General features: G+C 43.6%; 2 protein-coding genes and 1 non-coding gene across 5 annotated transcripts; 1 reads left to right on the forward strand and 2 right to left on the reverse strand.

Annotated features, from left to right (window-relative positions):
- Positions 1 to 10,275: 10,275 nt before the first annotated feature.
- Positions 10,276 to 14,396, forward strand: LOC100831249 (PHD finger protein ALFIN-LIKE 3). Its single transcript, XM_003570825.1, has 4 exons — positions 10,276 to 10,384; positions 12,968 to 13,000; positions 13,120 to 13,345; positions 13,973 to 14,396. Exons 1-4 carry the CDS (start codon positions 10,276 to 10,278, stop codon positions 14,394 to 14,396), a joined length of 792 nt encoding a protein of 263 aa, XP_003570873.1.
- A 5,478-nt stretch (positions 14,397 to 19,874) lies between these two features.
- Positions 19,875 to 19,952, reverse strand: MIR9496 (microRNA MIR9496). The gene has a single exon (NR_127100.1). It is a non-coding gene; the product is annotated as a microRNA MIR9496 (primary transcript).
- A 1,743-nt stretch (positions 19,953 to 21,695) lies between these two features.
- On the reverse strand, positions 21,696 to 27,635 carry LOC100843789 (protein LOW PSII ACCUMULATION 3, chloroplastic). Of its 3 annotated transcripts, XM_003573937.4 has the most exons (9): positions 24,829 to 25,478; positions 24,575 to 24,751; positions 23,663 to 23,710; positions 23,536 to 23,575; positions 23,352 to 23,452; positions 22,910 to 23,102; positions 22,705 to 22,803; positions 22,321 to 22,438; positions 21,696 to 22,152 (listed from the first exon to the last, which is right to left on the reverse strand). In XM_003573937.4, the coding sequence occupies exons 1-9, from the start codon at positions 24,898 to 24,900 to the stop codon at positions 22,032 to 22,034; spliced, it is 969 nt and encodes a 322-aa protein (XP_003573985.1). In that variant the 5' UTR covers positions 24,901 to 25,478; the 3' UTR covers positions 21,696 to 22,031. The 3 variants fall into 3 exon arrangements, 1 of the variants encoding a protein (XP_003573985.1); XR_002965018.1 differs by lacking the exons at positions 21,696 to 22,152; positions 22,321 to 22,438; positions 22,705 to 22,803; ... (2 more) ...; positions 23,536 to 23,575; positions 23,663 to 23,710 and adding an exon at positions 24,020 to 24,121 and having other exon boundaries at positions 24,829 to 25,060; positions 25,284 to 27,635; XR_002965017.1 differs by lacking the exons at positions 21,696 to 22,152; positions 22,321 to 22,438; positions 22,705 to 22,803; ... (2 more) ...; positions 23,536 to 23,575; positions 23,663 to 23,710 and adding an exon at positions 24,020 to 24,121 and having other exon boundaries at positions 24,829 to 27,635.
- Positions 27,636 to 27,657: the final 22 nt, after the last annotated feature.

The following is a 27,657-nucleotide window of genomic DNA, read 5'->3' on the forward strand; positions in this document are numbered from 1 at the left end:
CATCTGTAGGTATATCTGTTTTTATATGGTCCCTGTTGCTAAAGGTAATTGTGTCATCTAGAAAAAGAGAACATAAGATTCCCAAAAATTGGCACATAAGATCTGGTGTTCTCTCCTATTATGACTTTTTTGTTGAGAAATAAAAGGGGGGAGCGCTGTAGTCTGGCACAATATATAAGTCAAGTAATGAGCTATATATCAAAAAGGCATGTTACTTAGATACAAACACAATTACTGCCTGAACGATGGAAATATGAGATCGTATTTCTCTCTACTTGATGCTCCCTCTTGTCGTCCGGCGTCAGCTTCTTTCTGTGGTAGGACATCGCTTCTTTCTGCAGTGCTATGACACGATCATGCCAAAAAAAAAATCACAATGGTTGCCAATTTTTTACTAGTTCCGTAATTAACTGTAATTGTGTGCTCTATATATGATACAGAGGCAGCTGGGGCCAATAAAATACACATATATGAAAATTTATTTATTTTGAAACACATAAGTTTTGCTTTGAAACATGCTGAACACATTTTAGTGAGACGAATGAAATTTCATTGATAACTAGTCAAGAGCATGTGAGCTGGTAAATATATGAGCAACGTTGATACACTGAGATAAGTGTAAGGCGAGCATAACACACGCAGTCATTTTAGTATATTGCCAAGAAGGTCGACACAAGTTTAACCTGCTGGAGAACAGAGTTTACAAGACACACACAAAAAAGAAACAAGAAATAATAGAAAAACAGAACTATAGCACTTAGACAAGAGCCCTAAGGCGAAGCAGCTGAAGAACAAGAGTATAAATTTAAGGAACATCGTCGGCTCCAAAGAGGAGCTTGCCAAGGCCAACATCGTCGCAGTGGACCGATCTCCTAGTAACAGGAGATCATCCTGATCGTCGGAAAGTACTCGACATCGGGTCAAGCTGCGTATGTACGTCCAGGTCAGTATCTGTAAGTCGTGGTTGTGTCCAAGTGCTCGGCTGTGTGGGACTCTATTGCAGCGGAAGTGTGTCACGGTCGAGGGATGTCCGGTGAGGTGTATCACTAAGGGCGAAGACGTGCGTGCAGACAAGGTGGCGGATGTCATCTGTGTGTCTCGGCGAGAAGACAAAAGCTCAAGCGTATAGTGGGACGGTAACCAGTGAAGGTGAGTCTCTTCAATGAGGACATGTCTTTACGTGGAGCTATGGGTTTAGCTAGCACATATTGCGCTAGGTGTGGGTGGTGTAGTCCATGCGGGAGCTAGCATGACTGGGAGTCTGGATCATACGTTGCGTGCAGTCGATGAGTCGTGAAGCTGCGGAGAGTCAAGTTCAGGGGGAGCATGAGGAGACGGCAAGTAAAGATTAGGGGAAGATTGTTGGAAATAATCTTTCCTTAATCACGGTAGGTTAGTTCGAGTGCTACAAGAGTTAGTATTGGGGAGTTAGTACTTAACTAGTAGTGCTAGCTTAGTTTGAATCGGTATAGGATTCTAGTCCGTGTAGGAGTTTGCATGGAACTCTAGTCCATATAGGTTTGTATCTAGGAGAGGATGTGTATATATACACATCGATGGCTACAGGTTGTAAGGATAAGCTTGTAACGTTGGGATTTGTGAGTTAAGAGAAAATAATGAAAAGAGGGTAGTTACGTGCCCTTGGCAATAATCCAGTGATAAATCGTTTGTGCGTGTGCGTCTTCATGTGATTGATCTTTGGGCAAACCCTACAATTAACAAGAAATTTGTGCCCAGGCACTTTGTGCTGCGCCGTGCTCGATCTCTCACTACGTCAGCTGCTTGGTCCCCAGCCGGCTCCTTAAAATTAAGCGTCCTGTGTCTGGCTAACCTCGCCTTCACTGGAGGAGCTATGTTGTGGCCAAACCGGGCCATGGCCCGCCCAGACTTTTTGCAAAAAAAAAATTACTACTACAGATCATTGGCCCAGCCCAGCAGAAAACTCACAGAAGCCATGGCCCTTTAGCCCTTTACGTTGCCTGCCTAGGATCGTCTCTCTCCCGACGCCCTCGAGCACTTGCCCTCGAGGATGACGTTCGGAAGCCAGGCAGAAGACACCCAGCACGCCGCCGCAGCTCGCACACTACCCTGCGCCTCCTCTCTGCGCCCGCAGCCTGCCCTGCACCGCCTCGCCTCCCTGCGCCTGTAGCCCTGCGCCCGCAGCCCAGGCCCGCAGCGACTGCTGCTCCGCCGTCGCGGAGGCTGCTGCTTCTCTGCCGCGATCGAGCGCCACCCCACACGCCGCCGCTCCTCGCCCCGCAAGCTGCCCTGCGCTCGTTTCCTCTCATCTTCCCCAATTTCTCTAAGCTATTTTTCTTAGGTAACATCTTTTGGTATAGCTTCTTTTATTTGTGATATGTAACCACTAAGAACAAAAGATTTGAGGAATGACTAATTTTCGTGAAGTGGTATGATCGGGACCAAAATTGTTCTCCTTTAGCCTGGCCCGCCCATGAATTTCTTGGTAGCTCCGCCACTGCTCGCCTTCACCTTGCCGGACCATAAACGGCCCGCCGGAAGCCACCTTAGCAAATTGACTAATTAAAGAGGGATTTGGATCCATGTGAAAATTCTCGTTGTAATCTCAAAACCATGTTCAAAGTTGTGCCGCTAGCAGCTTTCATCCAGAAACCGGAGATTAATATTACTTTTGCATCCATTCCAGCCGACATATATATGCCTGAGATATCATATAGTAATATAGCACAAGAGACTTGGGGGTACATTACATATCTATAATCCCAGTGGCTTAGCTAGGGGGATGGCCCCTGAAATTCTCCAATCATCTATATAACACTCATATAACATACATAAAAAAGATTCAAAACATCAAAATAAATGATTCTGTATGAATATTTACAGTGTTAGACCACCGAAAATTTTAGATGCTGGCTACTATAATCCGGCCAACATGCATGCATCAAATCCTAATTACAACAACAGGGATGGATTTGATCCAGAACAACAGAAACACGGCACCGGATCTACCAGATATACAGGCCACGTCATCGATATCTACACGCATACGATCGATCAACGGTCCTCAGATTCTGCAAATCGAAAGGAATCAAACATTAGAGAGCATCGAGAATAAATTAAAGACGCACGCAAACGTCAATCAGCAGTACGACAGGCGGCGGAAGTCGTAGCTGCACCGGCTCCGGACGGCTTGGTGAAGATCGGGATCCGCCCGGCCGGCGGCGCGGGCTGAGGGCCCCGATCTGCACCAAGCCAGCCAGAGGTGGCGGCTTGGAGGAAGAAGATCCAGCGAGGAGAGGATGGAGAAATGGAAATATGGAATGGAAGAGAGAGGAGGAGAGGGGGGTGTGGGTTTTATAGCACAGGGCCACGGGAGAGAGCATATATACTAGGGGAAGGATCTGGGGGATCAAGTGCCTTCCACAGATAGCAGCGGTCAGCAGCTCAATTCCTTCCCTTGGCTTCTAAGAAATTAGGACGCGGAAAACACGTGCTGCGCCCTTCTCCAGTTGTGGGTCCTCCCACGGCTTGTTCTAGGGCCTTCTTTATTTTATTTTATTTTATTTTCTATAAGTATTGTTTTCCTAATGATGATCATTTTGGTTTTGGTGGTATTACTTTGCTCTCCTTGTATTTCTTCTTTTCATGGTGGCGTGGAATGGATTGGTTCAAGGATTTCTTGTTGTTATTAATTCTTTCGGGATCCTCTGTTTTGTGAATTCGTCGAATTGTATAATGCATGGTTATATACCATCTCAAAATTATTTTGAATTACATAAATATACAAAATAATTTCTACAATCACGTTTACCCCATTTGCATTCGCCTGTTTTATTGTTCGGCTAATTAACCAACATTTTCTTTCCTGCGTACTTTCTACAAAAGAGTATATAATAATTTCACCACAGCACAATCGATCAGCAACCATAAACTAAGCCCTATATGCTATAAATATCATTATATACATATTTGATTTTTTATTTACAGATTTATATTTTGGAATGTGAACTCAAAAACATTTCATGGTGGCCAATACCTAAGAAAAACATGATAGTCCTTCCATAAATTGAATCGTTGGTGGGAACTTCCTCCTCTATTTGAAGTACCTACACTGTTGCCGCTCCAGGATTCGCTAGCATTGATTGCATGGAGAGTAGAGCTAATTTACTTTGATTCAAATTCTTCTTTTAATTAGAAGGCATAACCTTGTGTGTGTATTTGAAAAAAAAAACCCGGAGGGTATTTGAAATATTTACATGACCACAATATGAAAACCTACATATTTTGACAGGAGTCATTCATTACCTGAAAGAAAAGGAGACACTTTCGTAAATGGAAGATGTGGTGTGAACATTCTCTCATATTTGAAATATTTACACAATGACAACTCTAGAATATTGTAGCAGAGCAAAAACAGATTTTCACGCCACACGGGGCACAGCTGTAGAATGGCGCATGTATTTGCGCCAACAAACAACAATATTGCTACGAGTAGCATGATATTATTTGAACATCCAAACTAAATTGCGTCGTTTTCGGGCGCCTCCTATATAGAAAAAAGTGTTGTTTTGCCGCAGAATTTATCGAACCCTAATGATCAATACATGTATTGAAATATATTGAAATAATTTTTTGTTGCCGCAAGATGAGGCAACGCATGTTCAATATGTTTAACCCCAATGGTCATAATAGTGTAACTGTTTTTCAAGGCAGATTGGAAAATACTTTTGTACTAACATAATAGACATCGCGTTTTTACAACATATTGGGAAGGCACACCAGATTTTAGCAAAAGGTTGGCCTAGATACATGGAGAACTCAGTCCTTCCTAACAAGTGTACGTACTGTTTGAACTATAGAACTTATAAATCTGCATTTAGCTCGTGTTTCTTCGTCATTGAATCACAATTAATCTACGTACTAGATTCGTCTTTGGTCCTTCCTGCTCTCCACGCATCAGCGGGAACTATTGGCTATTGGATGCAACCGGCTGAAGATGGTATTTCGGGATGTCTTCAACCGGGCTAGCCAGCAGTCTACTAGAAGATTAGATGCATAGACTTGTCATGTTAGATTTATTCCACTGGCTCATTTTCGTATCCATGATCGCTCATAAGACTGAGTTGTATGACTTTTTAATAACCGTGCAATGAAAATGGTCGTTTGCATCGATTGCTGCAGAGGCCGAGGATCTTACCCTTTTCGGAAAAAAATTGAATCACAAACTACTGTTTTTCCCTAGTTGATTGAATTGAAACGTTCAACCTTTTTGACAAAATATACCATTAATTCCCTCCCATATTTGCAAATTTCAACAACCTTCCTTCCGCTTTGCCAAGTTCTCTTTTTGTTCTGACGTAAAAGCTCTCCTTTTCTACCTGTTCTTTCCTACGCCGTTGGATCGTATAACCTAGCCACGACACTATATATACAGCACAAGCCCCCAAGCAATTCCACCAACCACGCTTCTCGCCGTCCTCTCCTCTTCCACCGTAGTGGCCAGGATCAATCGATCTGTTTAAGAGTGTGGCCGGGGTACCGCTTCTGCTCTCCTCTGGGGCCATGGCGCCGCCTCGCGATTCCGAGTTGCCGTTATTGGGGATCTGGGGCACGTACGTGCGAGAGTTTGGACTTTGGAGAGGGGCGGCGTTGTGTTTATTGGCCGGCCTCTCTCTCTCTCTTTGGGTTTTTGCGGCTACGGATTGGGTTTTAATTTGTCGCTAGAACTTGATTCTATTTGGCCATGAAAGAAATTCTATTTGTTTCAGTGAATCTCCAACGACTTGATGGCTTTAAGGTACCGATTCCGATTATATATACCTTTCTGACCGAAGTCACGAGATTTCCCCGTCAGGTTAGGCTGTTTGGAGTCGTTGGTTTGATCTGCAGGTTCACGTTTTAGGACCTCCGGGATCATGTGGTTTCCATTCCATTTTCCCGGGGCTTTTGGTTTTGAGTTTAAATGTCAATTATTTGTAGGATCCTAGAGCTAGGATGTCAGGCTTATAGTACTCGATCTGTTGCATAAATTCTTGTTGTGTTTTATTGGGTTAATTCCTGATCAAATTATGTATCTGTTATCGTGGAAACAGAAGGAGGTTTTTTTATTCAATTTTGCTGCACCTTCAGGCTTCAGCAAAGGCCGGGTATCAAAACCCTGGCACTTCAATTTTGCTGTATGTGCCTTCAGGCTTTAGCATGAGATTTGGAAGACGGCGTCCATACTCCATTGAATTCCGCACTTAATTTGTTGTAGCTGCATGCTACGTATACTGGCAAGCATTTGTTTTTTCATAATTGGGAGAGACGTCCCGTCCTGAATGTCATTACCTCTTAAAAACTTATATTTTTCATTTCATTGTGATCTTTCTGCCAAGGCACAGGATATACAACCTATAGCGTGCATTGGTTAGGATGCAATCATAGTTGATTCTTATAAAAACTGAGCTCCAAAATATCTTGAACGTACTGAAGCAACTTTCTACTAATTTTAGATTGTTGGTTTTAAGCTAGCTTCCCAATTAATGTGCCTATCGATAGATCTGGTCTGTGATGTTACAATTGCACCACAAATAAATAAGCCACACCAAATCACTTTATTTTTCAGGATATATAATATCCCTGAGTAAATGAAACTGCTAGCTGAAAATGGGAATTACGTTCGCACTACTGATACCCTTATGATGTTAGAAACAAGATTAAGAAGTCATATTGCATATGAGTAGCAAGAAGATTCATCAAAATATTTGGAGCACTAGGTTCCTCCTTTCATTTCACAATTGCAGCTGGAGATATATTGATCCATTTGCTTTCAAATTCATTTGTCCTCCGGTCATAGACGGAACTGTTAGTGTTTGGAGCTTTTCGCAACATTATTATGTCTCTATCAAAGGTGTGATTTGGAAACGATTCACACTCGCATGATAGTCTATATGCAGTATATACACCTTTCTTCTTCTGCAAAGTTATTGTCAGAATTGTTGGCTTTGATCTTCATGTAGACTATCACGCGGGAGTGAATCCTTCGAAAAGCACACCTTTGAGAGAGACATAATAATGTTGTGAGGAGCTCCAACACTATTGTTTCCGTCCGCGACTGAGGGACAGATAAATTTGAAAGTAGTATGGAGCAATATAGCTCTAGGTGCAGTTGTGAAAATTAAGCAGGAACCTAGCTCTCTATTTTGATGAATCTGCTTGCCGCTTATATGCAATATGACTTCTGAATCTTGTTTCTAAATTCACAAGGGCATCAATAGTGTCAACATAATTGTCATTTTCTTGCTCTCCAGTAAGGAAAGCTAGCAGTTTCATGTACTCAGGGAGATTATCTTGCAAAATAACAAGATTTCATGTGGCTTATTTATTTGTGGTAGTAGCCTCACCGAGCAAAGCTATCGATAGGCACCTTATTTTGGGAGCTCAGAAGCAACAATCTAAAATCAGCAGAAACTTGCTTCAGTTGTTCGAGATATTTTAGAGATGAGTTTTCATAACAATCAACCATGATTGCCTTACAACCAATGTGCACTATATATAAGTTTTATATCATGTGGCATTGCAGAAAGATCACAACAAAGACCACTTGTTTTTCAGATCCCTTCTTAGATAATGGAAGAGAACATCTCCCCCTGCCTCTGCATCCGAAAATGCAGACCACCCACATTATTATAAAGTCAGCAGAATAGGCGTTTCATCCCAGCACCATCTTATTACTTAGGTCATAAAGGTTTCTGATCCATGCTTTAATTCTATCACCACGCTATCTTGGTTGGCGCCAACTTTAATATCCCAATTTTACATTGACTGAATTTAATATCTCAATTGAGAAGAGCCCACTATCTTGTCACCTGCTTTTATATATAGGCCTTAATTTGTGTTGCTAATCCTCTGTGAGAAAACTTTGAGGGTTGAGACTGGATTTTTTTACTCCCGAGCGTGTTGCTCCTCCTATCTCCCCCCTTCAAATCTGCCTCGAGATCTGTGCTCCATATAGTCTAATAAACTGCCTCCTCCCACTGCCGCTGGGTCCCAGTCCCACCTTCACGGCTTCACCCCCTCGGGTGCTGATTCCTCTGCAAGCATCTCGCGTCTCCCGCCTTTGCAGCGGCAGCTGTGGGCAGCGGAGCATGTGCGGGGCGGCGGCGGATCATGTGGCGGCGACATGGTGGCGGCGGCGCCGGGCGGCACGCGACGTGGTGGCAGTGTCCCGGGGCGGCCGGCCACGTGGGAGAGGCGGCACGGGGCGGCCGCGGATCAGGTGGAGGGGCGGCTCGGGGTGGCGGGCAATGTGCTGGCAGCGGCACTGGGCGGCGCGCGACGTGGTGGCGGCATCTCTCTCTCTCTCTCTGCGAGTTATCTTGTGATGACTGTAGAGAAGGAGGACTGTAGAAGAAGGCGCAGTACGCTCGGGAGTAGAAGAACATTTTCCTTGAGGTTTTCTAGTTTTTTGGTATTGCATTCTTGCAAGAGTACAAGGCAAGAAGTACACTAGTTCATATACCACACCACATTTAGTTTTGGTCTGTTTGAATTACACTAAATAGGATAATTCATATACTCGCTCCGTCCCGATAACAGAACATGCATTGTGCAGATTGTGAGTTTGTGACACATGGGCTTTGGGTCGCCCGAATATATTTTCCATAAGTCTTAGCCTATATCTCTGTACTTTCGATAAAGTTATATGGGAGAATTCAATCGGTGTACGAATAGTACAAAAGCCTATATTTTCCACAAGTCTTAGCCTATATCTCTGTACTTTCGATAAAGTTATATGGGAGAATTCAATCGGTGTACGAATAGTACAAAAGCCTATATTTTCCACAAGTCTTAGCCTACATCTCTGTACTTTCGATAAAGTTATATGGGAGAATTCAATCGGTGTACGAATAGTACAGAAGCCTATTTAAAGCTTGTTGTTGTTTGATCCAAATATGCATGAGATCATCCATGCCTTCCGCTCGACTACGCTTATCTCATTCACCTTTTCCTATAGATTGGGCTTGGGAAGCGTCTGGAATCCTAACATATTGTACAATATTTGATCTCCTTCCGGATGACTTTCTAGGAATTATATGTGTTAATGTTGTCGTCAAGAAATCCTTTACAGTAGTTTGTTCATCTGTATGGGGCCTCTAGAGAAAAACCTGTTGGTGTGGTGCTGGAGTTGTGGGTGCATGATTCCACCTGTCATGATTCAAATCAATCATGGTGCTCACAATTAAGCTAGTCTCCCGGATCCACGGAACAAGCTTGAATCCTACCCCTATAATCTTCCCTGATCAAGTAGACCACCTGGAGGGCAGGCATCGCCACGCCACGGAAGGTTCTCCTATTCCTCTTCTTCCCGATGCCCCACCAGGTGTATTAGTCTGCCACTAGCTCCTTCTTCTCCTTCTTAGGCTTGCCGGCGAGGAGGCCCTCCCAGAGTTCATTGACCATATGCACGAGGTCGGCGTGGGGGTGGGGGGACTGTAATCCCAACTTTGGATGAAGCCCGAAGCTTCCTTGGTGAATTGCAGTCGCGACAGAGGTGAGAGATGGTCTCCGGGTGGATCCTGCAGAGCTAGCAGATCGGATTGTGAGGCCACCCTTAGGTAGCGAGGTTGTCGGCGGTGAGGATCCTCCTATGTACAATCGTCAACGCGAAGTATTTGCACTCCGGCTCGGCATGGGCCTTCCAAACCTTGGTGACCAGGAAGGGCGGGAAGGAGCCGTAGAATTGAGTAAAGTACGCCGAAGCCGCCGTGTAGGATCCCGAGGGCGTCCACTTCCACGAGATGGAGTCCCGCCGCTGAGAGAGGGTGATCCCAGGGACGCACTGCCACATCTCAATGAAGTCCCAGAGATGCTGCTGCGTGACAGAGAGGAGCCTTGCGTGTTAGTAAAATAGTAATAACCACATATATGCACGACTACTAGTAGTACTCCTTGCAAAATGGATCGAATGGATGGCTCAGATCACCTGCTGCACGTATATACACGGCCTCCTTATCTTGATTTCCAATTTAGGAATACATTAATTTACAGTATACATTAAGCAACAATTAATTGCAAATCCTGCAATTTGATCTTGCGGCTCACGGGGCCGGACACGCGGCACCAGCCAGCAGCAAATTCAACCATTAATTGGTCGCCAGCTTAGGAATTTGCTGTTTTTTAGCTGGGTCTGCAAGGCGACAACCTACAAGTAACTAGCAGCACAGCCAGCACGCCGTCAGCATACTTTCCCCTTCCTCGTCCTCCTCCACGAGACCACGCGCTAGCTCTTCTCCACGAGCCGATTCCAATCCCATGGATACATCTGCTGGCGCCGAGAAGCCAACAAAGCCTCGGACCGTCGACGGCATCTTCGCCGACTTCTCTCGCCGTCGCAAGGCGCTCATCAGAGCCCTCACCACCGGTAACTGCTCTTTTCCGGTACATACGATTCGATTATTGTGGACTATTTTTTTTAGATCTAACGGTGGAAAGCCACCTATACTAGATTGTGTCAAGTGAGTAGTACTATGTTTATTCCAATGTATCTGGGCAGTATACAGCTAGTATAGGGGCAAAATTATTCTGTCAAAAAATATAATATCCCGTAGGTTACGGGCTAATATCAGAGCCTGGATTTATGCAAAACTGCCGCGGCTTCTGCACCATGAACCTCTACTTCTTCACGGTGAAGCCTCTCGGCTAATTCCATAGCAATAAGTCTCTTTCCTCTTCAATTCTTCTCCATGAACTAACAGTACTTGTAATGAGTCTATCACAAGAATGTAATCTCACAGTTGAAACTCGAACTAGGTTATGTAATTATGATGCTTTGGAAGTTTGGATGTCGCCATACTAAATTATGGTAGGCCACTGGTATGTGTGCAGAGGGTGAACGCACAGCCGTCTAGTAGATGGCCGGTGGGGATTGTCCTTAAGAAAAACTACGATAATAAAATCTTTTACATGAAAAATAACCAAATCTAAATAGTCTATATTTGCTCTCAAGAATCAATGGTGAGATGAGACCCATACTACTGTTCTCCCCTACAGGGATATAAATGGTACAGAGATTTTCAGCTCCAAATTAATCCGGATTTGGATCTGGTATTGCTAATATTCGACGAATGTGAATTGTCCCTCTTTTTTTTGCGGATTATCCGATGTGCCCTCAATTAGGATTATCCGATAATATGGCCTGGTGTCCTAGCCCCGTATGCCCAATATATTAGTTGTTGGCCCAATCGTAGGCTACCCTCCACTCTTCACGTACATATATAATCGTAGTTGCACCGCACGAGCATGACATGACCACAACCACGTACCACATGCAAATTGTCTGTCACTGGATTCATATCTTGCCGCCGCTGGTTGTATCGTTCACCGTATTGTTTATTGTAGCCGTATTGGTGTGAATTTGCGGATTTGAACACTTAATGCTACACTTTGCTTAATACAAATAGAAAACATTAGAGAAATATTTTCTTTGTGTTGTTTATATGTGGAAATAAAATTAAGTTGCCTTCCGGGCATTTATCCAATAATATTTATCCATGTGTGTCCAACTCCACTCCGCTTCCTCTCTGTTTACCATATCCTTTCAAACATCTGTAGGTATATCTCTTTTGATATGGTCATTGTTGCTAAAAGTAATTGAGTGATCTAGAAAAAGAGAACATAAGATTCCCAAAAAACATCTGTAGGTAATTGTGTTTTGATATCGGCTAGTTCCATTGCAATAAGTCTTTTTCCTCTTCAATTCTTCTCCATGACAAACAGTACTTGTACTGAGTCTATCACATGAATGTAATCTCACAGCTGACACTCCGACTAGGTTGTTATGTAATTATGATGCTTAGGAAGTTAATTTGGATGTCACCATACTAAATTCTGGTAGGCCCCTGGTGCGCAGAGAGTAAACGCGTAGCGGTCTAGTGGATGGCAGGAGGGGATGTCCTTAAAAAAACTACGATAATAAAACATGTTACATTAAAAATAACCAAATGTACTACTGTTCTCCCCTACAGGGATGTAAATGGTACAGAGATTTTCAGCTCAAAATTAATCCGCGTTTGGATCTGGTATTGTAATGTTCGACGAATGTGAATTATCCGTCATTTTTTTGCAGATTATCTGATAAAATGGCCTGGTGTCCTAGCCCTGGATGCCCACTATATTAGTTGTTGGCCCAATCCTAGGCTATATATACCCTCCACTCTTCACATACACCACATATATAATCGTAGTTGCACCACACGAGCATGACACGACCACAACCACCACATGCAAAAGTCTGTCACCGGATACATATCTCGCTATGCCTCCCGTTGTATCGTTCACGGTATTGTTTATTGTAGTCGTATTCGTGTGAACTTGCGACTTTGAACACTTGATGCCACACTTTGCTTACTACAAACAGAAAACATTAGAGAAATATTTTCTTTGTGTTGTTTATATGTGGAAATAAAATTGTCCACGTCTGGTCCAACTCCACTCTGTTTCCGCACTAATCTGTAGTCCAATATAATCCGAATCCGATCATTATCCGCTCCGTTCCGAATTTGGCAAAAAAAATATGGTAAAAGATATGGAAAGAGTAATATCCGACCTAATCTGATCCGATCTTTTTACAGCTCTGCTCCCCTAGCAGTAAGTTGCACGTGTACAAAAGCTCCTTGTACCGCTCTCTCTCCTTCATTAGTTTCTAATCCCTCCGTTTATATATACAAAAACATATTGACATTTATAACTCTAAATTAGTTTTACTTTTATTATATATATCTTCGTAGTATACTTATATGATATTGTAGATATTAGTAGAGTTTTCTATAAACTTGGTCAAAGTTGAAGAAGTTTGACTTAAGACACAGCTAGAAAATCTTACATTTAGAAAGGGAGCTTGTAGTAATTGTTGCATTGGCTGTGCTGTGTGTTTTGTTGTGTCTTCCTTTTCTTTTTGGAGAATTTTCTGTGTTGTGCTTGACGCGCTTGTCTTGTCACCGTGCAGATCAGGACAAGTTCTTTCGTCAATGCGATCCAGGTCAGAGTTACATGTTGATTCTTACATGCATCAGAAATTCAGAATTGTGGATCCATCATCATCTTTCGGAATGGAATTAATACTATAGACCTGTTTTCATTCATTTTTTCTGGTTGCAGATAAAAAGGCCTTGTCCTTGTACGGCCACGAAAGCGGGGAATGGGAAGTGATGCTGCCAACAGAGATGTTGCCCGCGGAGTTGCCAGAGCCAGCGCTGGGCATCAACTATGCGCGAGATTCAATGAACCGTCTGCACTGGCTCTCCAAAGTCGCCATTCACGCTGACTCGTGGCTCATTGGCGTTGCCTTCTACTTAGGGCAGGTGTTCCTCGACAAACGCCAAAGGTGCTAACTATACAACATTTTTCTTTATTTATCTAGCTACGTAAGATGGCTGTTTCAGAAAAAAAAACATTTTCTGGAACAACTTCATGCAGGATGTTTCAGAAAAAATGCATGCACATGGCGATTAATCAGAAACAGTTAACCTATTCACCAAGAAATTATTAGTATAGAGTCAAGATCAAGTGGATCCTACACTCGTGAGGAATCGTGTTACTTCAGGGTGGCCAATGGGCAAGGGCCTCTCACCGGCCTGATAATCGTACTACCATATAATACACAGAATTTAGGTGTGTTCCAAGAAAAGAGTACATATATATGATTCTCAAAAAAGGAGCACATAAGATGATATATATTCTCCTATTCTGTTCTTTTGTTGAGCAAGAAAAGGGCAGAGCTGTAGACCTGCACAATATATAAGTTGTTGAGTAACGAGCGCTATGTATTTGTTGTTTAGAATGGTATGTCAAGAAGTAATTTTATGACAACACTGTCATTTAGATCTTCGTTCATTTGGCTTAATCCTATCAAGGGTGAATGCACCAAAAGTAATTTGTGTGAAACGTTATTTATAGATGCCGTGCAACCTACGTTATATATGCTGATTCTGCGATTTGGTTTCCCTGACAGGATGTGTTTATTCAGTATGATGAACGATTTACCAACCGTCCTCGAAAGTTGCTCTTACTTTCACAAATATGAGTGCATTTGTTGCGCCCCAAGAAAGATGCCACCATCTCCAGTTTTAATGGTTTCATCAGGCAATCCAAAGAAGCGCTCTCGGACTACACTAGATGAAGATCTGAACATTAACCCAAGCAATGGCTCGCGGGCTACAGAAGCTGCTGAAGATAATGTTGAGGAGAATGAAGATACGGATCAATATTATTGTGCAGCTTGCGGTGCTCAGTACAATAAGAATGCGTTCTGGATCTGCTGCGACTTCTGCCACCTGTGGTTCCACGGTAAATGTGTGAACATGACTTCTGCTCAAGCAGAGCAGGTGAAAGAATATAAGTGTCCTGACTGCATCCGTGAGGAACTCGGAGAGTAGCTAGTAGCTACCGTAGGTTTAGTTTGCATGCATTGAGGAATAAGTGAGCCGATAGCTATGATTTTTTGCTCGGACCAATAGCTATGATTTTTTGCTCGGAGTACCAATCAGTGAAACCTCCTTCACATTTCTATGTCGAACAAACAGTTGTTTTGATATTTTAATCAGTCACATGTTGCTTTCCTTTCAAACATCTGTAGGTATATCTGTTTTTATATGGTCATTGTTGCTAAAGGTAATTGTGTGATCTAGAAAAAGAGAACATAAGATTCCCGAAAATTAGCACATAAGATATGGTGTTCTCTCCTATTATGACTTTTTTGTTGTGAAATAAAAGGGGGGAGCGCTGTAGTCTTGCACAATATAAGTCTTTAAGTAATGAGCTATATATCAAAAAGGCATGTTACTTAGATACAAACACAATTACTGCCTGAACGATGGAAATATGAGATCGTATTTCTCTCTACTTGATGCTCCCTCTTGTCGTCCGGCGTCAGCTTCTTTCTGTGGTAGGACATCGCTTCTTTCTGCAGTGCTATGACACGATCATGCCAAAAAAAATCACAATGGTTGCCAATTTTTTACTATTTCCGTAATTAACTGTAATTGTGTGCTCTATATATGATACAGAGGCAGCTGGGGCCAATAAAATACACATATATGAAAATTTATTTATTTTGAAACACATAAGTTTTGCTTTGAAACATGCTGAACACATTTTAGTGAGACGAATGAAATTTCATTGATAACTAGTCAAGAGCATGTGAGCTGCTAAATATATGAGCAACGTTGATACACTGAGATAAGAGTAAGGCGAGCATAACACACGCAGTCATTTTATTATATTGCCAAGAAGGTCGAAACAAGTTTAACCTGCTGGAGAACAGAGTTTACAAGACACACACAAAAAAGAAAAAATAAATAATAGAAAAACAGAACTATAGCACTTAGACAAGAGCCCTAAGGCGAAGCTGCTGAAGAACAAGAGTATAAATTTAAGGAACATCGTCGGCTCCGAAGAGGAGCTTGCCGAGGCCAGCATCCCGGCGGTTCACAATAATCTGGCTTCCTCGTTGATAATCTGAAACACCCGGAATCAATGTTGTCTCGCCTTCTATGAAAAGTCTATTGTTTCGCTCTAATTCAAAATGGTCCAGAGAGTTAGAAGGTACAGGCCGGAAACAGCACCCTACTAGCTTCCCTCTTTTGAGAACCATCTTGCTATTATTGCCTCGTACTACTCCACTAGCAAGTTGTCTGCGGAACTACCTAGCTATAAATTTGTGAAGACCCTTGATATATATAAGGAGCAAAATAGTAATCACTACTAGTTTTTAATTTCTCATTAGGGTATTCTCGTAATCTTCTAGGCAGCCTCTACGCTATCAACATAAAACATTGTGCCCAAAACCAGGGTCCCGATTGTTTCTATTTTTGGAATTGCATGTTTACCATGATATGCCTCGGTCAGATGATACTTTCACCGGATCAGCCGCCTGCCCTGCCATATCATATCTAACTAAAATGGTTAATCTTGATCATCTAATCGTAGTGACTTGAAAACTCTACTTGCAACATTTCATTTGTGCAGATCAAAACACATTACTGATTTTTAGGGTTTACCGACCTATATGGGACACCACATAAGCAATTTGGCGGGAGATCTGTGAGCCGTATGCATGCTTGTAAGGATTCACCAACTTCTTGTCATAGCTTGGTTGTATATATATGCTAACAACAGGAGAGAATGTATGTAATGAGTGGTTGCGGGTTTAACAGAGTGGGATTAGTTCCTCGCCAAAAAAAAAAACAGAGTCGGATTAGTTGAACAGAATGAATTCAATGGTAGAAGATTTTTAGTTGGAGGCACTACTGGTTTAACAGAGTGTTAGTGTTTTGTAAATTAATTTTTTTTACGAACAACGATCAGCGGGTTATTTATTGTCAACAGACGCAGCCGAAGGAATCCGACCGCGGGAAAGGTGATCCAATTTATGAGGAAAACCGGACCCGAAAACCATACAAAGCTTGGTTAATTAAGGAGAGACCGGGCGAAAACCAAAGAGCACGACTTATTAAGGAAAGCCGTACAAAAACCCTAACACCGAGCAACAGCCTAACAAAGCTAGGTACAAAGCTACCAACGAACAAAATGCAACCACCAAGACAAACATCCGGCCGTTCCAACGACGACGAAAAGGCAGCAGACTCTAAAGCCAAAGAAGGTAGGCAGAGCTGGGCTTTTCCGACAACCGGAACAAGGAAGAGGCCATCCCGAAAGGCACAACTTGTGCAAGGGAACCCACGCTACTCGAAGTTGACACCTGGCCAGGCCCAAATGTGCCGCTACAAGCGTCCTCCGCCGCCAGACGAAATCTCCAAGGCAATGCCTCCAAGGAGGGCACGACGTCCAAAAACGCCGCCATTGCCTGACCCAGATGAACTGAATCTTAAGCTTTCGCTCGGAGGCATCTCGACTGCAAAGGGTGGGTGTAATGGGACTGCACGACGACGCCTTCAAGAAGGAAACGACGTCCACTGACGCCGCCATCGCCGACACCGACTAAGTCGATGCAAGGTTTTCACCCACAGCCACAAACAACACACCACGGACAAAAGAGGACAACCACGCAGCGGACAAGGGTTAGAGCCTCACCAGCAACGCTCCAGGACGCCGACGGAGGCCACCGACGCCACGAAGCCAGACCACCTCACGCACCAGATCTGGCTGCCGAACGGCCAGATCAAGCCGCCGCCGCACGGATCCAGGCGCACCGGCCCAGATCCGGCCAACAAGCAGCAGCCACGCCCCGGGGCCGCTTCCCCGCACCACGACGTCGCAACCGCGACCTCGACCGCAAACCAGCACCGCGAGCACCCGCAGAGGCCACAGCCCGCCCAGCCCAGATCGGGCCCGCCGCGCTGCCAACGCCACCGCGCCTGCGCACCACCTCGCCGGAGCACCGCAGCGCCGCGCGAGCACGCCAGCACCACGCACCACCGCCCCACACCGCCACCAAGCGCCTCCAAATCGCGCCGCGGGAGAGGAAAACCAGGCCCCGCCGCCACCATCCCTAGGCACGCGCGGCTTCGCCGGCGCCCCTCCGACGGCGGCGGTGCGGGGGAGGAGGGTAGGTAGGCGGCCTAGGTCGGGGGAGGTTGGGGTTCCCCCGTGTCGCCAGAGGAGGGCGACGCGGGGGTCGGGTGCAAGAAAATCTTTACTATAGTGGCCAGTTTTCACCGATCGAGTTCTTTGATGTGGGAGATAATGATAACCATGGGACTTACTCAACGGAAAAGCTGCTTTCGAACGGAAACGAGGGTCACGTACCGCACCCTTTACACATTTCCTCTTCACGTGATATGGGTTTAAGGTCGTAGGTCAGTTAGGGGCCAAATGCAACATTAAATTGTTCTTCTATTGTGAGGATATCAAACAATATCTTGTGTGATATACTTCTTCCATTCCAAAACACAACTCATATAGATTTGTGCACTTGGACCAAGGCATCTCTCGTTTCTAGTGCCTGACCACTCATATTGGATTAATAGTAAATGGATGAGTAGTTATTGGCCGGGTGCGGGTACCAAGAGAAAAACGAGGTGTGTTGTGGAACAAATGAGAAAAATCTATATGAGTTGTGTTTTGGAAGAGAGAGTGTACTATACAAGGAACAAAAGCAATAATATTTGCTTCATGGTGCATCGTTAGATCGTTATTCTACAAGCAAGTGCGTCGCTGCTCGTGCACTTTTCATGGTGCCCTTCTTTGTCTTCACGGGGCCCGGCCCTGATGATCCCCTCCCACACAAAAGTAATATTTGCTCCAACTGCGAGAGAGAATTACTTCTAGCTAGTGAAACTGAATTTTGATTCCATCATTAAATAAAAAATTATTTTCTCTGTACCGGTTACATTTGATTCAAACAATATGGGGATATGTTACAAAGGATTGAACTTTTTCTCAACAAAATGTGCTTCCAGTGTAGGTCAAAATTTCTTCAATCTAACAAAAGAAAATTGTCCAATGCAACAATTTATGTTGTTCTAATTAAAATGAGAGTTTGTTTCCAGCGATTAGTAACTTAATTTGCTTCAAGTGCAGCTGTAATTTCCTTCGATCTAACAAAAAATTAGAACCAAAATTTTTGTCAACCGAACAAAATTAGTGCATGCATTTTGTTTTCAGACAACGAATGCTCATCCGTATTATTGGGCCATTCATATTCACTTCAAATCGTCAATGTTACAGTGCTTCATCATATGTTCATGTATTAAGCAACAGGCCTAGAATGTTGAGATGCTCGTTGCCACCACGTGAAGGCTATATATGTACTTTGTTTTTAATTTTGGGAAAAAGGGCTATATACACATGGAGCCTGGGGCGGCAAGGGTGATCCTCTTGTCAGGATAGAAGGGCCACGAGAGAAACGTGCATCAAAACTTATGTACTCCCTCCGTCCCAAAATAAATGACTTGGATTTGTATAGAGCACAATACATAGAAACATACACGAGGAACAGAGGAAGCTAGCATGCATCAGTAAAATTGTCGATCGATCGGATATTGAAAATGATAAGGGACAAGATCAGATCAGTTCGGGAAAATAAAATCAAACAGTTAGAACACTTGAATTCATCCAGCACTGTGCTATAGTATATAGTAGTGGCAGCTGCTAGCTGGCATCCTCGATGCAAATAATTGCTGCTCACAGCTCGGCTCCAAAACTCCAGACGTCCGGTGAGTTGTCGCCACTGGGAAGGTATAGAGCTAGGCTCTCATTGAAGCAGCATGGATCGAACTCATTTTTGTGGTAACACATAGGTAAAGCCACCTTTAAAAAAAAGGCAAATTTATGATCATTTGCCGTTTTGCTAGCCAGATTAATTTGGGGGCCAAGATCCCCATACCTAGCTGATGGATATAACTCATGTACAAAAAATTCTATTGTAATCTCAAAACCACGTTCAAAGTTAGCAGCTTTTCATCCAGAACCGCCTAGTTGCCGCAAAATAATATAGTTTCTGCATATATCCAGCCGACACATATGCCTGAGATATCATATATCAAGCACAGGAGATTTGGGGGTACATTAGATATGTAATCCGGCCAACATATATGCACACGCATAAAATCCTAATTACAACAAGACACGGGGATTAATTGGATACAACAGAACTCGGCACCGGCCGGATCTAGCAGATCTACAAACCACGTGATGGATCTACATACAATTGATCCAAAACAACCTACTCAGAGGGGTAGATCTATCGATGATCAGCACATATGAACCTCTATACATCCTACTCCAAATTAATTCCAAAATCGCTGGCGATTCAGGTACAAGCTATGGCCTCAACGGTGATCGTGATCAGACTCTGCAAATCAAAAAGGAATCAGACATTAGAGAGCATCGGGAGTAAAACGCCAATCAAACAGCAGTCGACCGGCGGCACGGAAGACGTCGTCGTAGCTGCACCGGCTCCGAATGGCTTGGTTTAGATGGGTCCATCCGGGCCGGCTGAGGACCCATCTAAGCCCAACCAGTCTAGAGGCGGCGGCTCGGAGGAGGAAGAGGAAGCGAGCGACCCTGGCTGGAATTGAAATGGAAATATGAGGGGGAGAGGGGTGGGTTTTATAGCACAGGGATCGGGATGTGGGCCCTAGCAGCAGCGCCTCTCCGGCCGCTCAATTCCTTGCCTTAGCTTTGAAGAAATTCTCCTGTTGTGGTCCTCCCCCGACCTGTCCCAGGGCCTTCTTGATTTTATTTTATTTTATCTTATTTTATTTTATTTCTTAAGTATTTTTTTCCTAAGTATTTTATTATTTTTCTTAAGTACTCCGTACTAGGATACCTACTTTCTGCATAGTGCTATGTCATCATGCCATCTTGTGTGCACACAAGACAATGATTGCCATTTTTGTATCAACACAAAAAAATTGTGCCAAAAGCAACGCATGAAGGTTTCGGTTTCGGGGTATCTAAAAACGGTCATCCTAGGCATTAGTCAAGCGATACTTTCACCGGACCAGTCGCCTCCCTGCCTTCAGATCAGACTTTATTAATCTTAAACATCCAATCTTTTTGAATAAAACACCATGCTTGCAACATTGTACTTGTACATATGCAACATTAGTAGATCAAAGCAAATTAGTGTTTTTGGGACCAGATCTCCCGACCTACGTGACACAAATTAATAGGTAATTTGGCGGGAGTTCGATGTGTTGTATACATGCTTGTAAGGGTTCACCAACTTCTTGACATAGCTTGGATGTAAAATGCGAACAACATGAGAGGATATAATTAATGGATGGTTGCGAGTTGAACGGGGTGGCATTATTTGGTTTTGCTGGCATCATCAATAATAAGCGGGTAATGAATTTTATGGTTGAATTTCCAGGCGGGGGCAAAAGCGTACGTTGCCGGGCCTTGTATATGTTTAAGGATTTTGTAAATTAAGGGGAGCAAGTCGTTAGCAACCACTATTTTTCACTGAGTTCTTTGATGTGGGACATAGGAAAAACCATGAGACGTATTCAACACACTTACACATTTCCTCTTTAAGTACGTGCGTGATAGGGGTCTAAGGCCATAGGTCGTTGATACGTCCGAAATGTAAATATTATTTTTTAAATTTTCATCCTTTCTTTAATTGTCTTGTACCAATTTTCATTTAATTTTTGGGTTTAAATGCGGTTAACCGCCGTCAAGCAGATTCTTCCCTTTCTCGTTATGTGATGGGTTTCAGGTATTTTAACGAGTGTGGAGAAATGCTAGAAAGGGTATATCTCAGAGTACCGAAGGAGCACGCAGAAGACGGGGCCAAAAGCAAACCAAGGGGGCCGCGCCGTCTGTGGCGCATGATGGTTTTCTTTTTCGTGTGGGTGTCACCGTCCCAATCGTGGAGAACCTGGGCTGCAGAAGGATGCCAAGCCCAGCTTGCAGATCCGCCACCTGTGACCCAGATCCGCCACGGCCCACGGGACATGGCCGGGCCAAGGCTTCATGAGCCACAGCCATATTTTGAACGGTGCGCCTACAGTTAACAAACTGCTGCTGGAGCGTGTTTCAATTCAGGCTTTCAGCATACTCCCTTTGTATGCAATGCACTAGACATCTGATGAGATTCATATGATTCATAACTATCCAACCACTCATGGCTTAGGCCCGGTCATATATAAACTGGAGACGATGTTAGATCCTTCATAAATTACACAACCCCCAGCATGCACGGTAAAAGACATTTCTCACCAAAGTACTCGGCTCAAGCCCCTCTCCTCGTTGCCTCTGTGTTATCCTGAGAATTCACAAGATCGATTCCTTTGTTATAGTGGTAATTAAGTAACTTTCCAACCTTATCATCTTTCTTGCTTCATTGCAGATTAACTATACACAAAGATAGCATTTGCGAGAAACTTATTGTGTGATGATATCGATCATGTCTACAAGAAGATCCTATGTTTCAGATCTGAATCTGATGAGCTATATTCAATTCCCATGACGGGTCGGGATGATCTTTGCAGGTGGCGTGAGATTTGCACCAACTCAGGGTTTTACTTTTCTGAGATGAAACTCGACGGAAGCTTGGAGAATTTCGTTCCTTCTGCGGTGTACTCCTGAGTAGTAGGAAACTTCTAGGTAGAAGGAAGAATGTCTAGGGCCACTTCTTTTAGTGATGGCATCTCCTCTTGTTCATGCAAACAGGCGAAGCTGCCGCCAACTTTTCTCAGCACCTTCCAAGGGCCAGGGTAACACCTGCACGCCACTCATGTGTAAGCTTCAGTAATAACAACATTTTTTTATAAGGCTACCATATCAATAGAGGATATATCTCAATGCAACTATGATAAAGACTATCCATGCATTGGTGAAAGTAGATTCGTCAAGAACCCAACACAACATGCACAGGACAAGAATGCAAACCTGAAAAGTGCTCCCCCTTTCGATCCCTTAAAATTGTGAATATAGTAAACTGTCTCCATTTTCGGAAGAAATGTCTTTGAAAGTTCGGCTAGCTTTGGGTAGAAGAAGGGCGGATAATCTTTGCTTGTGATGGAAGTCAAATCAATGAAGAGGGCCTCACAAAGAAAGCTTCACAAGCATCATTTTTTAGAATAGCACTACAACCTCCTACTCTATTGCGTAAACTCTAAAGTGAATTTCAATGCAGAACTTAGGCAGGAAAACCTCATTTGACATTATATCACACTTGGCATCTATGTGCAATAGAATAAGTGCAATAAACCATGCTCAGATATACCCAAACAAATTTGAAACATGTGACCTATTTTCTATAAATAAGGATACATCCGCTTCTAATCCGGTCAAGTTCTCCATTGAAGATAATCATTTTCCGATCTGTATTAACAACTGCTTCCTTGTAAAGCTCTTCGACCACAAGCATTTCTACAGAACATCATTGACACATTACTACAGCTGTAAACTCAACTTTGACTGAACAGTAAGGTGTGTGGAGGATAACTAAGATTTAAGAGCATCAGCAAAGCATTACCATTGACATTAAAATAAGGATAAGCCACAAGGAATATCTCGTCTTCTGGCTGCACACGGTCTGCCATTTTGACTTTTGTTGTAAAGCCAAAATCTTCGAACAAGGATGGTTTTGTTAGATAATCCAACTTCAATGAACATCCTTCAAATGCTGACTGTCTTGCAAAAGTAACCTCATTTGCCTCAGGGAAAAACTGAAAAACGTTGAGATAGGAACAGTGGGAATCGGGCAGAAGATTCGCTAATAGAAACTTGAGCACAATTTAGGTACAGCCATTTGAGTTTAGCTACAATTTAAAAAACCGAATATGTGAATCACTTCGAAGCATTCACCAAAGCTTATCCATACGATACGCTTGCTTGCTATTTGAGAGGTCAAAATTAACAGAATTAACCTATAGGTATAGCCAGTATAACAAAAACAAGGCTTTGAAAATACATACAATTCTGGTCCGAGTAGTTTTCTCTGCAGGTACAAAGCGGTCACAAAATTCTCTAATGAGAAGCATGCTTCCTGTCATCTCAATCCCTCCTTCTCCATCACCTGAACGGAAACAAATTTGAGCACTTCACCTGACAAAGAACTTTTAGTACATTAAGTACACAGAAAAATCGTATATATGGAACCTGGTACAGATTGTAGTCCTGCTGTAGGGAACTCAATTTCCTGTTATATATTACATAAAAAGTTATTGACACAAAATGAAGAAGAATAAAGCCAATAAGTGATCAGATTGATTCTCCAGTCACTCACCAATAGTTGCTTTCCATCCTTAAAAGCTGATTCTGCAGCATCTTTAGCCTGAATTCACTACAGGCATACCCCATTAGTCCTTCAATCATTCTTGCATTTTTTTCACAATAAAAAAGACCAAATGTACAAAACACTGTATACAGAAGGTGCAGTAAATACAAATGATAATTATGTTGTTAGTTACAAAAGTATAAACCAATATGCTGAGCTTCTTTGCCACATAAGCATGTGAGAGAAGATGCTACCAACATGAACACAGTTAGCTCAAACTGTATTACCAGTTTGGGAGGTTTATGGATTCTATGATAGAATTTCTATCACACCACAGCTTCCAGATTCAGTATAGTGCCGTGTTCCCAAGCACAAAACTCCATACGACCCTTCATATATGTTACTTTTATAACAACTGTCTGCAACTGTAACCTCGCCGCACAAAAAGAGGTATAAACATTGGTGCACCTAAATGTGGAACGTTAGTTTTCTCACTTAATTGCGAAGGAAACCCTATTTGATTATGTAGCATGCATGGGAAAGCATACGCATATCTAGGTCAATTCAGTGAAGAAAAGTAGCCCACCGAAATACTTTACAGTTTACAATAAAGTATCTAAGACAAAAAGGAATGGGAACCTGGAATGCAAATGACATAACTAGCATCCAGACATTCCACAACTGCCTTGGAATGCAAATGACATAACTAGCATTCAGACATTCCACAACTGCCTGGCAGATAAAGGATTTAACATTTGATCATTCGAGGCACGAGCTCATCTCAAATACAGTTGCTTACAATGAGATGCATGACTCATGTTAAAGGAAAGGACTAATTGAATGTAAAACTACCATGCCCCAAAGGCCCCAGCACATTGCAGGGACTAGCAGTTGTCAGTAAACAAGTTTCACGGGAATTACCTGCAGTAGAAGTTCCGTATAATCGCTTGGGAAATTTGCACTAAAGACATTGCGAGTGTTCTGGTCCCCAGTGACAGCACAAACATGGAACCCTGCTCTTAAACTCCTCCTCGCCAAAGTGAACATACCCCCACTGCCATTATCACTGCTGATTATAGGAAATATCCAATTTGGGACCTTCGAAAATCAAGAAAATGCATGAACAGAATGCTCAAATATAAAGGGATGGAATTAAATAGAAGATATGGGCGTACTTGTTTATTAGGAAGAGAAGATTTGGAGGTAAATGTTGGGTTGGAGATTGAATAACTGGTTGCCATGGCCATTGAAGCCTGAGGTTTGGTGGTAAGGCCTGTGGGTGGAGGTGGGGGGAGATAGAGAGAGAATTGAGTGTGTGGTAATGGAGGAAAATGACATTGGAGTACCAATCTGTTTGTGGGGCCTTACTGTGTGGTCTCCAATTGCTGTGATAGGAAAATATCTCGCCTGTCATGAAAGCTACATTTAGCTCTGTTGCATATGCTGCTATCTTGATTTATAAGACACAGATTTTTTCCAATCTGGTTTGTTCTAAAATCTTGATACAGTGGGCCAGTGTAGTCTTAGTAAATTACGTTTAGCAGCTTGAGATCTCTAGCAGCTTTGACTCTTGGATGAGAAATAAAGACATAATGCCACTTATGCAGAATTTATTGTTCCAGTACCTCACCTTGTCTCACCTCTTCCAGTCATGACCAAAGAGTTCCCAGAGTATGAGACTGTAGTCTTGTTTTAACTTCCTTTGAGCAGGTACTAATACTCGTAATTCAGTAACTCGCAATCTTTCAAAACCTTTCGTTTGGGCATATCCCAAGCCCCTGCCATAAAAAGGTGTTTGGTCTTTGAAGACATGAGGGTCATCAAATTACCTCACCAAATTTCAGAGTTCCATTTGAGAATGATATCAAGCTCCCTCTTCTATCATGACAGAAAGATTATCAACCTCTTGGCATATCCACTCAATCAGAGGATGTGCATTATCATTTGATGAGAAGGAAACAACTTCTCCCTTCAGCTCAACCCAACTACAACCAGTCTCCTTCTTTAACCCCTGCTCTTTCATGACTCCTCTAACACTGGCAGCACTGCTCCACATCTCTTTTGAAGCATATATGTTTGCCAAGAGTGTATACATTCCTCCATCAGAAGGTCGGGCCTGAAGGACATCTTTTGCAATCACTTCTCCAAGTTGGACATCCCCATGAGCATTGCATGCACTAAACAATGTCTCCCAAGCATTTATTTGAAGGTCGGATGGGATTTTTCTTGTGAAATCATAAGCCTGGTAAATAAAACCCAATCTTCCTAGGAGATCAACCATACAAGAATAGTGATCAGATCTTGGAGTCAAATTCCAATCTTCTTGCATACTTCTAAAATAGCGGCAACCTTCATATAAATCGCCTTTGTGCGCACAAGCAGACAATACACTTAGAAAGGTTGCATGGTCTGGACGAAACCCATCTTTAGTCATCTTGTTGAAGAGTTTCAGAGCTTCAGAAGCCATACCATGATAAGCATATGTTGCAATCATGGCATTCCATGTCACTGTATCTCTTTGCACCAGCAGCTTGAAAACTTGGGAAGCTTCAGCGATTAGCCCGCATTTCGAGTACATAGATATCAATGAGCTCATCACCAATGCGTCATGCTCAAACCCAGTTTTGACTGCATAGAGGTGCACCATTTTTCCATATCCGAGTGCGACAAGTGAGGCACAGATAGAAATAACAACACTCAAAGTAGCTTCGTCAGGTCTGAGTCCTCCTCGGATCATTTCTGAGAGCAAAGCTAGTGCTCCTTCATCTTTGTGCCCAGAGATCAATGTGTTCCACGAGGTCTCATCTTTCTCAGGCATTCCTCTGAACCAGGTATTTGCAGTAGCCATGTCCCCTTGTTGAACATGGCCTTGCAGGATTGTATTCCATGATACCAGATCCCTCTCTGGCATCTCAGCAAACAATCTCAAAGCATCATCCAACCTCTCACTCTGCACAAAACCACCCATCATCGTGTTCCAAGCAACAACATCCCGATCAGGTATGTCCTGGAACACCTTCCATGAAGCATCAACATCTCCATTCTGCAAATACCCACGCATAACGGCTGTCCAAGATATGGTGTCCTTTTGGGGCATCTCATCAAACAGACTCTGAGCAACCTGCATCCGTCCAGCCCGAGCATAGCCTGTGATCATAACATTCCAGGAAACAGGGTCCCGTCTCTGCATCCGACCAAACAGCTCCTCTGCATCCTTCAAGCAACTAAGAGCGACGTAGCCCGACAGCAACGCGTTGCACACCGAAGTCGGATGGGAAGGCGAGAGGTCAAACAGCTCCCTCGCCTCACGGAGACGCCGCTTCTTGATATAACCAGAGATCATCGTCAGCCACGAGACGTCATTCCTGGACGGCATCATGTCGAACAGCTCGCGCGCACGCTCGACCATCCCGTTGCGCAGATAGCCCGACATCATGGCGTTCCAGGAGACCACGTTCCGGTCCGGCATCCGGTCGAAGAGCTCCCGGGCCTCGGCGACCCTCCCGCACCGCGCGTAGCCCGTCAGGAGCGCCGCCCACGAGACGGGGTTCCTCACGGGCATCGCGTCGAACACCCTGCGCGCGTCGGCGAGCATCCGGTTCCCGACGAGGCCCGAGATCATGCAGTTCCACGTGAAGACGTTCCGCTCCGGCATTTCGTCGAACACGCGGCGCGCGGCGGCCACCCTGCCGGCGCGGAGGTGGGCGGTGATGACGGCGTTCCATTGGAAGATGTCGACGGCGTACGGCGGCGCGGCAGGGTCCGGAGGCGGCGCGAGGGAGTAGAAGCCGCGGAGGGGAATAGAGCTGTGGTGGGGTCTGAGGAATGGTTGCAGAAGGTTCTGGAAGATTCTTATCATGTTCAGAAGGGGAGAAGAAGTGCGTGGGTACAATGACAGGTTATGTGCTTTTAAGCACGGCTATGTTTGGAAAATCAAATATAACTCCACTTTTTCCCTCAGTAATAAAAATACTCAACTTTTGAATGAAAGAAAATCAACGGGA

The sequence above is a fragment of the Brachypodium distachyon genome, chromosome 3 (assembly GCF_000005505.3).
Source record: "Brachypodium distachyon strain Bd21 chromosome 3, Brachypodium_distachyon_v3.0, whole genome shotgun sequence".
Classification (NCBI taxonomy): Eukaryota; Viridiplantae; Streptophyta; class Magnoliopsida; order Poales; family Poaceae; genus Brachypodium; species Brachypodium distachyon.

What these genes read in the sequence shown, in the direction of transcription:
- LOC100831249 (XM_003570825.1), top strand. Translation starts at nt 10,276, where the DNA reads ATGGATACATCTGCTGGCGCCGAGAAGCCAACAAAGCCTCGGACCGTC. An exon ending in CTTTCGTCAATGCGATCCAG is followed by an intron (nt 13,001 to 13,119) that starts GTCAGAGTTACA and finishes TTCTGGTTGCAG; the next exon opens with ATAAAAAGGCCTTGTCCTTG. An exon ending in TTCCTCGACAAACGCCAAAG is followed by an intron (nt 13,346 to 13,972) that starts GTGCTAACTATA and finishes TTTCCCTGACAG; the next exon opens with GATGTGTTTATTCAGTATGA.
- LOC100843789 (XM_003573937.4), bottom strand. Translation starts at nt 24,900, where the DNA reads ATGGCCATGGCAACCAGTTATTCAATCTCCAACCCAACATTTACCTCC. An exon ending in AGGACTACAATCTGTACCAG is followed by an intron (nt 23,453 to 23,535) that starts GTTCCATATATA and finishes GTTTCCGTTCAG; the next exon opens with GTGATGGAGAAGGAGGGATT. An exon ending in TGACCGGATTAGAAGCGGAT is followed by an intron (nt 22,439 to 22,704) that starts GTATCCTTATTT and finishes TCACAAGCAAAG; the next exon opens with ATTATCCGCCCTTCTTCTAC.